We start from the raw sequence: 13,416 nt of genomic DNA, 5'->3' as shown, positions 1-13,416 counted from the left end.
AAGGAGAAGAAGAAGAAGTTGCAGGGTAGGGACGCAGAGAAGAAGAAGAAGAAAAAGAAGAAAGGAAAGAAAAGAAAATAAGGAAAAAATAAAATAATTTTGGGATTTTTCTGCATGGAAAGTGATCAGGTACGTGGGTAAAAATTTGTAGAAGCATGTTACGTTTAAATTATAAATTTTATGCGATTAAAATTAATTAATTTGGATCCCAATTGTGTTATTTGCTAGAAAATGATTTAATTTACCTCGAGAGTTTGAGAGAGGTCGGAATCAGCTAATTTCAGGCAAGTTCCAACCCCTTCCTCGTGTTCTTTATTCCCGTGAGAAACCTGTGATTTCTCGTATTTTATATCCTCCCTTCGTCTGTTTCGATTCGTTTATTAATTATGGAATTTTGAGTCGTTTGATTTAAATTTAATTTGTTAAGGTGACTTCGAGGATTTTATTAGTGTGAATTAATTTAAAATAATATGAGACTCGTTGGGATTTTAATTGTGGTGCGCCTACGTAGGATTTTAGGCTGTTAAATTATTTATATTACGCGGTTAGATTTAATTAATGCGAGCCATGGATTTATTAATCGCTATTAAACGTTTTACTTCGCAGCGGGAGTGCAAGAAAGAGAAGAAACGGCCGTGTAAAGGCAAGCTCTTAACCCTCTCTTCCTAATCTTTATTTCCCGTGAAAGACCCCGTGATTTCCTGTACTTTATCCTCTCGCTTACTTTAATTCGGCACCTAACTTTATTTGTTAAATTATTATTCATTTGTTTTAATTTAAATCCGAGACTTCTAGAGTTTTATTTGTTGTGAGCTTATGGGGGTTTGTACCGCCCCCACTCCTTTCGTGAATGATGTTGAACCAGTTTGGGGACTAGGTTCCTAAACATGAGGGTTTATTTACAATTTTATTGGGTTTACTTACAGTTTTTCTCAAATTTATTTATGGTTTGGTTAGAGCTATCGAGCAGTGAGGCAGGGGTCGGTTATTGGTGACGTTGGGGTAGACTATGGTACGGCCCTGATATGGACCGTCGGGTGGACACCCCTAGTCACTGGCCGTTGACCGGTGCGGGCATTGCTGACTAGCTCTCCGGTATGTGATTTACTGCTTGAGTAGATGCATGTATGACTGTTCATGATTTGGTATGCATATGGGTATGGGATGCATGTTGGGATATTCATTTATTGAGTATGCTTGGACACGGACATTCTAGCTTAGTTAGGTTGCATCAAGCGCGGCATATGCATGGCGTGTGGTTTACTATGTGGGCAGAGCATGGCCTGATGCCTGGATGTATGGGCGCCTTGTATCACGTTGATGCTCACTACGCCATTGCATTTCTATGTGCATGGCATGGATACTGGTAGTATTTAGTTCTCGACGGGGAGTACCGTTCCGAGGGAGCCTATGGCTCGGTTGTCGGGAGTACCGACGGATACGGGTGACGGGAGTACCGACCCGGGATTGCGCGCACAGGTTTGTGGAGATATTTGTTGCCTTTCAGGGCAGCAGCAAGTTGGTATGGGACTTGAGTGCCAAGTGTCTTATGTGGGCCCCAAGGATCGGTATGTGCTTTTATTTTATTATGCTATTGAGCTGTTGTGTTGTAGCGTCTCATGGCTTGTGTGTACCTCGGGGTTTATTCTGGGGTGAGATTTCTGGTTTTGTGTAGCCTTCAGCCTTTTCTTCCTTATGCTTGCTGAGTCTCTCGACTCACCTTGCTTTCCATCATTCCAGGTAGTGGCGGCGTGAGCCATGCGTAAGGGAGTCAGCTTTAACGGCAGAGTCGATGTAGTGTACAGGCAGTCCCGTCAATCCATATCCACTCTGATGTCTAAGTAGAATTAACTCTATTATTTCGTACTGTGCCAGGTCTTTTCTCGAGTCTTGTGTATGTCGGCACAGGAGTTTGTATTTATTTATTTATCTTGTAACCGCTGTGTTAGCGGGTACCCATAATGCATGCAAGTCTTGAGCTTTGCTTCTGCTGTTCTCATTTTTGTGTATGCATGCCGGGGTGGTCTTGTCTCGTGTTTATTACTTTTCTCCTCCCGTAGGCGCTTCCGTTCGAGTAGACCGGGTGGCTGGGATATCCGGGCGGGGGTGCTTACATGGGTTCTTTAGGTGAGTTTGTGCATTTAGAGTATATTGCATGTGTGAATTCCTATGTGGGCGTAGCATGACCTAATACTTGATTTATGGGGGCCTTGTCATCACGTTTATATTGTAGAAGCCATTTTATTTCTTATTTGTTGTACTGTATGATGAGAATGTGCGATTTTAAGTGATGAGTAAGAATGGTGGGTGTGACCCACGGAAAGATCTTGGGGTGAGACCCACGGCAACAGATTATGTTAAGAGTGATAGGAAGGGACATGTAAGGGAAATAGTATGGTGGTAGCTTATAAAAGACTATTAACAGGTCTATATGTTGGACTTGGGCGTCAGTGTGTGTTTTATGTGGGCTCCAATGACCGTTTATGTGAAGTTCATTATATGTTTATACAAACAGAAATAAGGCATGGGCATAGCATGAAATGACGTTACATTGGCACGAATTGCATGGGGTGTTATGTGAAGAGTTTTGTCCTTATCCTATAGCCTTTCTTTCTAAAGCTTGTTAAGTCTTGTGACTCACGTTTTATTTTCATCATTCTAGATAAGAATATCCTGAGATCGCAGGTGCGTCTGACAGAGTTGGATCCCGATCGTCAAGTCATGATAGTAGATGCAGAGTTTTCCCGAAACTAGATCATACGTATCATGTGTTTGGGTTAGAATAATGATTCTATGTTTTTTAGTCAAGTATATGTTATGTAAGCCCAGGTGGGCCCAAGTGGTGAATGGTTATGTAAAAATGATTATGAGATATTATATGATAAAAAGATTATGATTTTAGAAAGAGTTATAGTTGTATTATTGTTCAATATCATTTAAATAATGACCCTCTCATGAATTTTCTTATTGCACAGGGGCTCGGGAGGCCAGTTGTTACAGATCATGATCCACTAACAAGGAGATTCAATTTAGGAAAAGAATATCAGAGTGTTTCGATAAGAAATATTCTATGTCATTTTATCATTTTTATTTTTGCAGGTTTTGAACAATCTAATAATAAATTTTTAGATAAATACATTTATTATTATATGTATATATATATAAACAACTAAAATTTGAGTTAAAAGAGATAGAAGGAAATTAAAATGAGAGAATTAAGAGAAAAGGAGAAAAGTGAAGAAAGAAAAGCGGAGAGACGGAGAGACATTCTCATTCTTTCTTTTAAATAATAGTCAGTCACCCAAATCCAAATGGCAAGGCATGGTGGTGTTGGTGGGAAAAAGACGACCAATTTTGATGATTTTATATTTATTTTATTATTTTTATCTTCTTCCATCTTTATTATAAATTTAATTAATACTGATCTCGTTGTCTTTTCTTTCTTTTCAAACAAAGAGAAAAGGTTCTGTGTATAATGATCTTGTTGTCTTTCTTTCTAATTTTCAAACAAGAGAAAAGGTAAGTCCAGCCAATTTAATCTTTGATTATCTCTTTCCATAATACTCTCTCACTTAATACAGACAGTCGGACTTAAAGCCACTTAACAACTTTTCAAACTTTTTTTTTTTTTTTTTTTTCTTTTTTTTTTTTTTTTTAAGAGCCATTTTTTTATATCCATTGCTATACATATATATTATATATATAGTTTTTTTTTTAAAAAAAAATTATATTTAAATATTTTTTAATTTAAAATTTAAGATTATTTATAAATAAAAAAAATAAATTTAACTAAAAAATCTAAAATAAAAAGTTACATAATAATTTTTTTCTAATTAAATTTAACAAATACTTGCGTAACAAACACTACTTATGTAAATTACACACACAAACACCACTAGTTAGCAATATAATGTTTGGATTTGACTTTTATTCTCTCTCTCTCTCTCTCTCTCTCACGCTTAGCAAATGCCCCCTTTTAATTATGTGATTGATTTTTTTTCTACATATAGGATTCCATCATACTATATATATTGTTATTTTGAAGACGACTATCATAACATATATATATATAATAATTGTAAGTAAAAATGCAAAACAAGTTAATTATTAATTACTCATTGAAGCAATAATAATAATAATAATAATAATACAAGTTAAAGAGGAACATTAGTCTGACATAACACTTTAGTTAATTTTTTTATGACGCAAAAATGAATGAAACATTACAGGTACTCCATGCTGAGATTCTGGAACCAGAGAGAATATTTCGTTGATTACGCGAACCTACCTACGTACGTACATGCCGACAATAAATAAATTAAATAAATCCACCAGGTGATGTGATCCATCCTCAAATCTTCGGAGCGAAGAATGAATATAAAGCCTGACATGTTTGACGCCAAACCGAATTAACACAAACGATTCTTTTCTATTGCCTTCTGAGCCTGAGCTCTCTCTCTCTCTCTCTCTCTCTCCTACTCAGATGCCACTCAAACTCTCTCTCAACGACTAAGATGGAGTGATGTAGGCAACTTTGAATTATCCATTTATAGGCATTGTGATGGAACAAACAAAGTTGTTTAATTTCTCTTGCAAGCAGATGGGACCCTTTTGCAAGCAGATTGACAAAGCTCGCCAATCTTTCAAACTTTAAGGGAGATCTGATGTCAGCGTGCCCACATAACTGCAGATGCGCAAGCTTCCTTGCGTGTACTGCTTAAGCGTAATTAGCAATTAACAAGCTTATAAGATCATGATAAAAACTAGCAGCCAAGGGGACAGCCGGACAGCAGATCTGGGCTCTAGCTCTTGGCAGCCGCTTCTTACTTTTTACTTCTTACTTCTTTCCGGCAGCAGGCGTGAAGAAATTAAGTCATGGAAACTCGCCACAGCAACCACCACCAGGGAAGAGACAATGATCCGAGAAAAGCCCTTGCTCAACATGGACATATTCCGACTGTAGAGCCTTCCTCCGGCCAAGAGGCCGATCTGAGTACTCCATCATTCAAGCAAGCTCTTGTCGCCAAAGTCCTCGGCAAAAGGGTCGAAAGCCGGAGGCTTTCTATTCGCCTTCATCACCTGTGGCGTCCCGAGGGAAGAATGGAAATCGTACTTCTTGCCGGAGACTTCCTCTTGGTGAAGTTTTTTCTCCTTTCCGATTACAACAAAGTTTTAGCCAGCATCCCATGGACCATCGACGATCACTATATCGTCCTTCAACAATGGTTTCCTAACTTCAACCCTTTCGGACGCCGTGATCACCCATGTCGCAGTTTGGGTCCGCCTCCCGAAGCTTCCAGAGGAGTGCTATGAGGAAGAAACCCTGTTGAAAATTGGAAAACTAATCGGGGAAGAAGTTGTGAAGATAGACCATCATACCAAAAGCCGAACAAAATTTCAATTTGCCCGGCTGTGCATCTCGATCGATCTTCGAAACCCCGTTGTTCCTTTCATAGTAATCGGTGGATTATTGCAGCGGATTCAATACGAGGGGCTGGATCTTTTGTGTTATCAGTGCGGCCGATATGGCCATCGACAGCAACACTGTCTAAACTTCCCTTCACTCCATAATCCTCCATCTTCTCAGCCAGAAATCCCGAAGAACTCTCCTTTCTTGAGAAGACATCATTACAAAGGTTTCCCTCACTCTATGGCCCTTGGCTTCAGTTTCGTCGTCGTGGAAACCAGCATGTGATGATGAGAAGAACTGGAACGTTCCACAGAGAAGAGCAAGTCCAGCAGGTACAAAGAGGCAATAATAATACATTGAGGAGGCCTCTTGATCTCCAACATGGGGAGGGCACCTGCACATCCAAATCTCCAGAAAATTCTTTGCCCACGGCTGTTCCCCTTTACAGTAAAAGCCTCCCGTTCCAGCCAACTGCTCTTACTCCTTCCAAGCCGCCGCGGGGCTTCATCAACGAGTTGCATCAACCCCAATCCCCAAAGGCAATTGAGTTGTATTCTCAGGTGTTGCAACGCTCGGTAGTGCAGTTTCAGATTATCAGTCCAGCTGTTGACTTGGAGAAACTCATCGTCGAACGAAACAATCCGAACGTGGTCGCCATCGATTCAAAGATTCCCAGACTTGACATGGAAGTGAACATGTCGGGATTCTGTTATTGGAACAAAAACCGGCACAACACATGCTTCATACCTAAAATGATTGATCACACGGAGTATTCGATTCAGAAGCCCCCAAAGAAACTTCTAATTTGGAGTTGCCGTGGAGCTGGGCACGCCAGGTTCTTGCGTACTATCAAGGATCTCTGCCGGCAATACCAGCCATCCATCGTACTTCTTTTGGAAACAAGGGCTTCCGCTAGCTACGGGGATCAAGTTGCCGAGGAAATTGGTTTTCCCCATCCGTTTGTTACCGATCCTGAAGGCTTCACCGGTGGGATATGGCTGTTGTGGCGCAAGGATGATCTTGAGATGACGGTTTATTCGGCTGGTCCGCACCATATTCATTTGGGCGTTGAGTTTCCCATGACTGAGACGTTGATTTTCCATGCACCAGATGCTGGGACTGAACCTCAGTATTCGAGGGTCTATGGCGAAGATTCCGAAGATTGATCACGAACTAGAATCACAGAGGTTTGTAATTTTGGGTTCAAAATTGAAGGGTTAATTTACAGAGGATTCGCCGTCGTCTGTGGACAAGAATCTGAACTGGAAAAGCATGTCTGTTTGCTGTGTGGTTTGGTGATATTGGTTGGTTTAGGCAAAACCTAAAGTGTATCTATTACTAATTAAGAGAGAGAATGGTGTGGCAGTAGGAGTGCAATTTTGTTCACCCCCGTTAAAGGGGGTGAACAAAATCGCACTCTGGCAGTAGTACTCTAAGGAGAGTTGGGTCCTTTGGATTCTAGAATAAATTTTGTTTTATGTTTAAACATGAATAATATATGTATAATAATCAATTATCAGTGTATTCTCATATATGTTGGAGTATGTTGTTCCTCATTTCACAGTTTCAGATGCAAATACTTGTGTGATAGAGACTCGATGGAGAGAAGTCTAAAGTCCTGTTCTTAATTGATGGTAAAATTTTTAATGATGGAATACAAAACTTATTTACAGATAAAATATTTAACATCAAATGTAGTATAATAAATTTACCCTTATCTTCTACTTAGAGAACGCACGAGAGACGGCATCAAAGGCCTTCCTTCCAAGAACACCAATAAAAAAAATATAGAGTAATATAAAATAAGTGCAATAATCAATCAATCATAAAAATATTAAATTTTTCCATAAAAAACTCCTTCAATGCTAAGAGTAAAAATCATAGAAGCGGAGTTCATCCAAAACTTTCACTATCAAATAAATAATGGAAACATACGAAAATCTTCTCTAATTGTCATTAACTAGAGATACATAGCAAATATATCATCAAGAATAACCACTTTCGAAACTAAACAATTGCAATATGAAATAGAAGAGATCTCATCGAGTAGAACCTGTTAACATAAAGCTCCAAAACTAATCTACACTATTTAGATTGTAGAATTATGTGTTGTAAACACGATGGTCAAATTTCAAGTAAATCAAACCACAAATCGAATTCTAAAGAACCTCATGATTAAAATTAAACTATACCTCTTTTTCAAATTTTACATTTTTCTTCTCACTTTTTTCTTATTGTGTACGGTTGTCACATTAGGAAGGGTTAAAACCCCTTAATGCTTGATACTTTTTAGAATAAAAATATCTCTAAATCTTTCATATAAACCTAATTCATATAGGCTTTACTTTATTTAATTAATAATTAAATAGAAACTAATGGACCACCTCCACAAAGGAGGAAACCCAGCCCAACAGAACCTAGTTCAATGTGTTAATCTATTCCTTGCTTGAGTTTCTCTCGCAAAGTCTTCCAACTCCTTCCAGATAAAATTCAACATCAACAATATAAACCTAAATCCAATTAAATTTTAAGTTTTAAAATGAACTCAATTGTTAAGGGACAAATCGTTCCAACTCAATCAAATTTGAGTATAATTGGATCTGGTATCAATTTAATAACTTACACGATCATACTAAAAAATTATACTCAAAGCCCTTAAGACATCAAAATATTACGATTTATAAGACTTGTAATTTGGCAACAACAAATCAAAGAAGCCCAATTTAGTAAGAGTAGTCCACTAAAACTAATTCAAACAAAATTTTATAATCTACAAATGAAAGATGCTTTAGGTTTGGATAAAATTGAGGACCTTCTAGAATTGCCATTGGCCAATTGATTCGGTCAACTTAGGAGTCATTGACCCGGAAGGTCTAGCTTGAACACTCAAACCAGTATTGATTAGATCTGATTTTCCAAAATCAAGCTTGAACTAAATTATAAAAAGATAATAAACCAAACTAACTAAATCACCCTTGTTCTAGTTAGTTACTGAGTCTCCCCAAGACCCATTAGCCATTGAGCATCCCTATTAACTAATATTTTATAGTGGAAATGGCAAATGTGAATTCAGCCCTATTTTATATATGATGCTTCGCTAGAGCTCTCCTATTACAAGCCTTGATTCAACTTTAAACACACCCTAATCCTAAGTGTCCAACTTCAAACACACGTTAATCGATATAATCACTATTTATCAAAAAATTAAAGAAAAAGGGAAAAAATTGCCCAACTACATCTAAAAATGGCATCGGTGCATTGTGTGCTTATACAATTTGAATTAAACTCAGAACTTAGTATATCTACATGCCATTAATGAAATGCATATTGCAAACAAGAAGCTAGCTAGTCACCCCTGAATCTTCGGGTGGCTCCCCACTTGAACAGACCATCTTCTCTCACCTTGGGTTCTGATTCTTCAGCATTTCAACTCTCTTTCTTTATCAATTCTAGCCTTTATGCTTGATTTTATATATAATTCTAGGGGGAATCTCCTCCCCATTTGGGTGTCTTTCATTGCTTGATAAAGTTACTTCTAATTTATATCTTAATTCCTATTGCTGCTTGTACGATGAAATTTAGCAAGGTTGGTGGGACTATTAGTTTCATGAATCGTAGGAATTGGTGCCATGTGCAGTGGTTGGACTATAGTCCAAAACCGCTGGCGCTTTGCATATATTCTCGATCGCTTAAACTAATAATTAACAACCCTACAATGCTACTTTCAAAGAGAATTTTGTGGATTGGTTTAACAATGTCAGCACAATTGAACTGAATTAATAAGCAGGGTGATGTGGGGAAGACGATAAAGTTCCCGGCGGCTGAGCCCGGGAGGAGGGGCTCCGGGAACACAGAAGCTATGAGAAAGTACAGGCAGAAGAAGAAGGCTTACGCGGCTTACTTGGAGGAGGAAGTGAGAAAGCTGAGGCTTCTGAACTGGCAGATTGCGGAAAAACTGCAGCGGCTGGAAGTGGTGGAATCGGAAATCGTGAGGCTCAGAGGCCTGTTGCTGGATCTGGGAGGAGAGATAGACGAGGAGTTGGCTGGGTAGGAAGAGGCGGATCTGGGGGAGGGCTCGACTGGGATTCAGCCCTCCCCCAGATCCATTTGAACATTTGATTTCCTTAACAACTTGCCATTGAGTGACCTAATTTCCTTAACATTTGATTTTCAGATCTATATAGATTATTTTTTTTTTAATTTTTGAATTATCAGTTCATGTTTCTCAAGCCCTAATACAAATATACTGTTCATAATCTGACCCAAATTAAAAAAATATATTATATATAAATTTATTACATTAACTTTATTAATTTTTAGCTCATACGTTCTAAATTCTTGAATTCTAGCTCTTGGGTTCTAAATTCCTAGATCTGCCCTTGGGGGGTGGGTTTTGCCCCCCCAGAACTGTGCAATGAAAGCGGAATAAGGGTGCAGCGGGAGAAGATGAATACGCCGGGATGCATCGGCGCCGGAAGCTCTCAGCGGACGGATGATGATGATGATGATGGTGCATAACTCTTTGACTTTTTATGGAATCATTTGATATTGCTGTGGTTATATTATAGTATTTTGAACATTAAACTTTGCTGGTTCTTGGTTGAGATTTTGAGGGTGAGCATTTGTAAGAAGGAAATCTTTGACAAAAAGTATCCATTCTTCTCGCTACAAAACGCTTGAATATTATTACAGTTAAGGCTGGAATTGTTACTTAGGCCCGGCCTGGTGGGCTCTATATTATATATGCCTCCACCAAAAGATTTGAGTTTGATAAAGCAATCTATTGGTGGATCATTAAACACAACACAAGGAAAACTGAAAAGTGCTTGTCTGGTCCTGTTCTGTTTCCCATTTTTATATATTTTTTTACTTATATTTTATATATTATTATTACAAAATCTATTTTTGTTGTAATAAAGCAAAAACTTAAAAATTTCTCATGAAAGTATTGATGTGGTTATGCTACTATACTTGGTACTCAAGAGCTCAAAAGTCCGACCAGATAGATGCAAAGCCCAGGTCCAGTTCTCTTAATGTCTTAATCTAACCCATTAAGTGAAAGCCCAAGTCAGACATATACAAATACCCAGAGTCTACTCTACTCTACTCTACTCTCTATCCTTTAAAGTTTCAATCTCTATCTTCCGTCTTCCACTTCCTCTGTCTCTCGTCTTCTTCTCCAAGCTCCCATTTACAAATTACTTCACCCTTATACATTTTTATTGTTTTTCTTACTAGGTAAAAAGATATGAAGGGACTCAAGGCCACATTGTCAAGGCCCATTTTACGGTGGCCTGGTCTCTGGTGCACCCTACACATCCTTAATACCTTATTAGGAACCATCCTTGGGTAGCATCATCAATATCCCTCCCCCAACTTTAAAAAAAAAAACAAAACAAAACTGTGCACCGTGTGGCGTTGGACCATCCAAGCAATAATGGATTTCTTTCTCTCTTTTTTGATAATTTTTGAGAGCATCCTTAAATTCGTTTTCTTCTTTCTCAAACTATAATTACTAAATGAAGACCCTTCTCGGGTTTACTCTTAACAGCTCTTCAAAGTGATAACAAAAAGAAACTTATGCCTGCTAATACCATACTATGCTTGAGAATATCATGAATTCAAGATGATGTTTTAGGTAGAAATGGCACCACAATGCCCTCTGTTTTCAAGATTAGAGTTTACAGGGGGTTGATATCACATGTAAAAACACCCATGAACTAAGCCACAGACAGAACATAAACTTACAGAATTTCTGCGAGCTTTCTAACTCTGATAGGGACGGGAAATGTGCCAGCCCATGGAAACAGTCTTGCAAGCCTTGGCGATCTTATAGGATTAGGTAGAAATCCCCAAAAAGGTGTTGCATTGAGCAAGGTAAAGCCCTTCACCAATTGTGGGTTACATGCTGCAGAGTAAAGTGCAACATATCCTCCAAGTGAGTTGCCCACACCATAAACTGGTTCCTTAATGACCAGTTTGGTGCCAATTTGGTTAAAGTGCCAATTTGGTGCAATCACTCCTCTCAACCCGAGAAAGCCATGTAATGACAAATGCTTATGATCCGGTTATATTACTCTGATAAGGAGAGAAAAAAGAAAATTGCTACAGTAAAATCCATAACTAGATGCTGCAAAATGTTATTCTCACTATACTATTACAACAACGAAAGTACCCTAAATTTTTTCAGAAATTTTGACCACAATAATCAATCCTTCACATAACACCAATGATATTAAGTGTAGATTTTGCAACTTAATTACAATTCATTCACATCTTTACGCTTTCAAACTAAAATAGCCTTTACATTGGCTCAAACAGAAGGCATATGACCCATTTTACCTTACTGTTGTGTTCAATCATAAATATAACATAACTTGTTCAACATGTACAGTGTTTCATTCGTTGGTTGTACATTCAATTGGTAGAAGTATCATATAAAGGAAAATCGTAAATGAATGTATAAAATGAAAGACACCTTAAGTTAGGGGGTGAACCTTGTACAAAGACCACCGCCAGGAGGCATACCTTGTACAAAAGAATAGCAAGAAGCCAGGAGTTCCTCCTAAAGACTAAGAACCAAAATAAAGATCATCCAGAAACTCTTATTAGAACATGCAAAAAGGTGTATCCATCCTCAACCAAGCCAATAGTCAAGGCAATGTAGCTATTCAACTGCAAAACCAAACTGTCAAGTCTTCAAAAGCTCCCCTATATCTTTCTTGCCATACACACCACCAAACACAAAGTGATGGTCATCCAGGTGGATCTCTATATTGATGGTGACTGGCCCCAAAAAAACAACATGAAGCTCTAATTTCCTGAGATTGGCATAACTGATAACCCCCCAGTGTCCCAAAACAGAAAAATAACACCAATCTAAAACCATTTGGATATGCCGCGTCTCTATTCATTATATATGGGATTTGCAGCAGCAGTAATGTCGCTTGATTTCATTGTAAGAGTTGAAGGTTTAAGATGTCAGACACCAAAAAATCCTAGAGGAGATACGTTAGCTCAGTGATTCACAATGTTTCTTGGTAAGCAAAAGAACGATGAATATTGCTTATCTTTTTCCTCTATTCCAAAGATATGAGGAACAGGATAAAAGATAAATTAGCAACTAGTTAACCATGGCATTGTTGGATAACTATCCTAGTAGGACTCAGATACTCCAATCTATCAACACTCCCAAATCAATGAACTGATTTTTGGAAAATTATGTAAAATTTCTTCATAGACAAAAATTTGTAAGACATGCTTGCTTGATGCGTTTCCCATGCTTAACCATGACTAGTCACCAAACAACTGCTAATATACAAAACTCTGTGCATAGTTTGCCTAACAACCTTAGATCATAAGAAGGCTTAGTCTTGGAGCTTTCTCACAATACTTGCATGTAAATTAACTCTAAGCATGCATTTTTCATTTTCTATTTTCTGTAGAGCCATTATGGTATCTGAAGTAGGAGCAACGTTTGCTCCTGTCATTTCTAAAATGGCTCAAAATGCTATTATATATAAGGATGATACAGCGTTTGGGATCTCTCCTCCACCAAGTTGTATTATTTACTTCTTGCTACAAAGCTCATAATTTTATTATAAAATATGTTTATTTCTTATAGCCTAGAAGTACCAAATAAACCAATGAGTAAGAAGAGCTGAATGCAAACGTCGGTAGCAAATGACTGACAGAGTGAATTATTATAAACGCTATTGAAGACAGTGGAAAAATATGCAGTCAAAAAACAGATCAGTCATAAAATTTCACTGATTGAAAGTTCAATTATATCAGGTGCAGCACTAAGATGCAAAAGTTCCTAAAGTATTGGGGCAAGGAAATACACCAAAAGTAGAATTTTGTTCGATATAAACAATTGAAAACGAAATACATGGTTCATAAAGTAAGCAAATTGAAGAATAACTCTACTTGAAGATATCGTTTCTTTAGACACAGTTATGTTGCCATCAAAATCTGCAACATTGAACAGTTAGAAAAGAGAGCAG

General features: G+C 37.9%; 1 protein-coding gene and 1 long non-coding RNA gene across 7 annotated transcripts in view; one reads left to right on the top strand and one right to left on the bottom strand.

The window, feature by feature from the left end:
- The window catches only part of LOC127801419 (uncharacterized), a 55,086-nt gene that overhangs the window by 31,533 nt on the left and 10,137 nt on the right, over window positions 1-13,416 (bottom strand). Inside the window, exon 2 of the long non-coding RNA XR_008023057.1 lies at window positions 6,158-7,578. This is a non-coding gene — a long non-coding RNA (uncharacterized LOC127801419). The remainder of the gene's footprint in view (window positions 1-6,157; window positions 7,579-13,416) is intronic.
- LOC127801418 (uncharacterized) overlaps window positions 1-13,416 on the top strand; it is a 55,508-nt gene that overhangs the window by 32,885 nt on the left and 9,207 nt on the right. The window contains exon 2 of one of the 6 annotated variants that reach the window (XM_052336567.1): window positions 6,246-6,576. The exons of the other annotated variants lie outside the window; for them this stretch is intronic. Within the exon in view, the coding sequence (XP_052192527.1) occupies window positions 6,246-6,576 (331 nt within the window). Of the gene's footprint in view, window positions 1-6,245; window positions 6,577-13,416 lie in introns of those variants that run through there. 6 annotated transcript variants of the gene reach the window in all.

Source organism: Diospyros lotus, chromosome 5 (genome assembly GCF_014633365.1).
Source record: "Diospyros lotus cultivar Yz01 chromosome 5, ASM1463336v1, whole genome shotgun sequence".
Classification (NCBI taxonomy): Eukaryota; Viridiplantae; Streptophyta; class Magnoliopsida; order Ericales; family Ebenaceae; genus Diospyros; species Diospyros lotus.
This window is presented reverse-complemented; position numbering and strand designations above follow the sequence as displayed.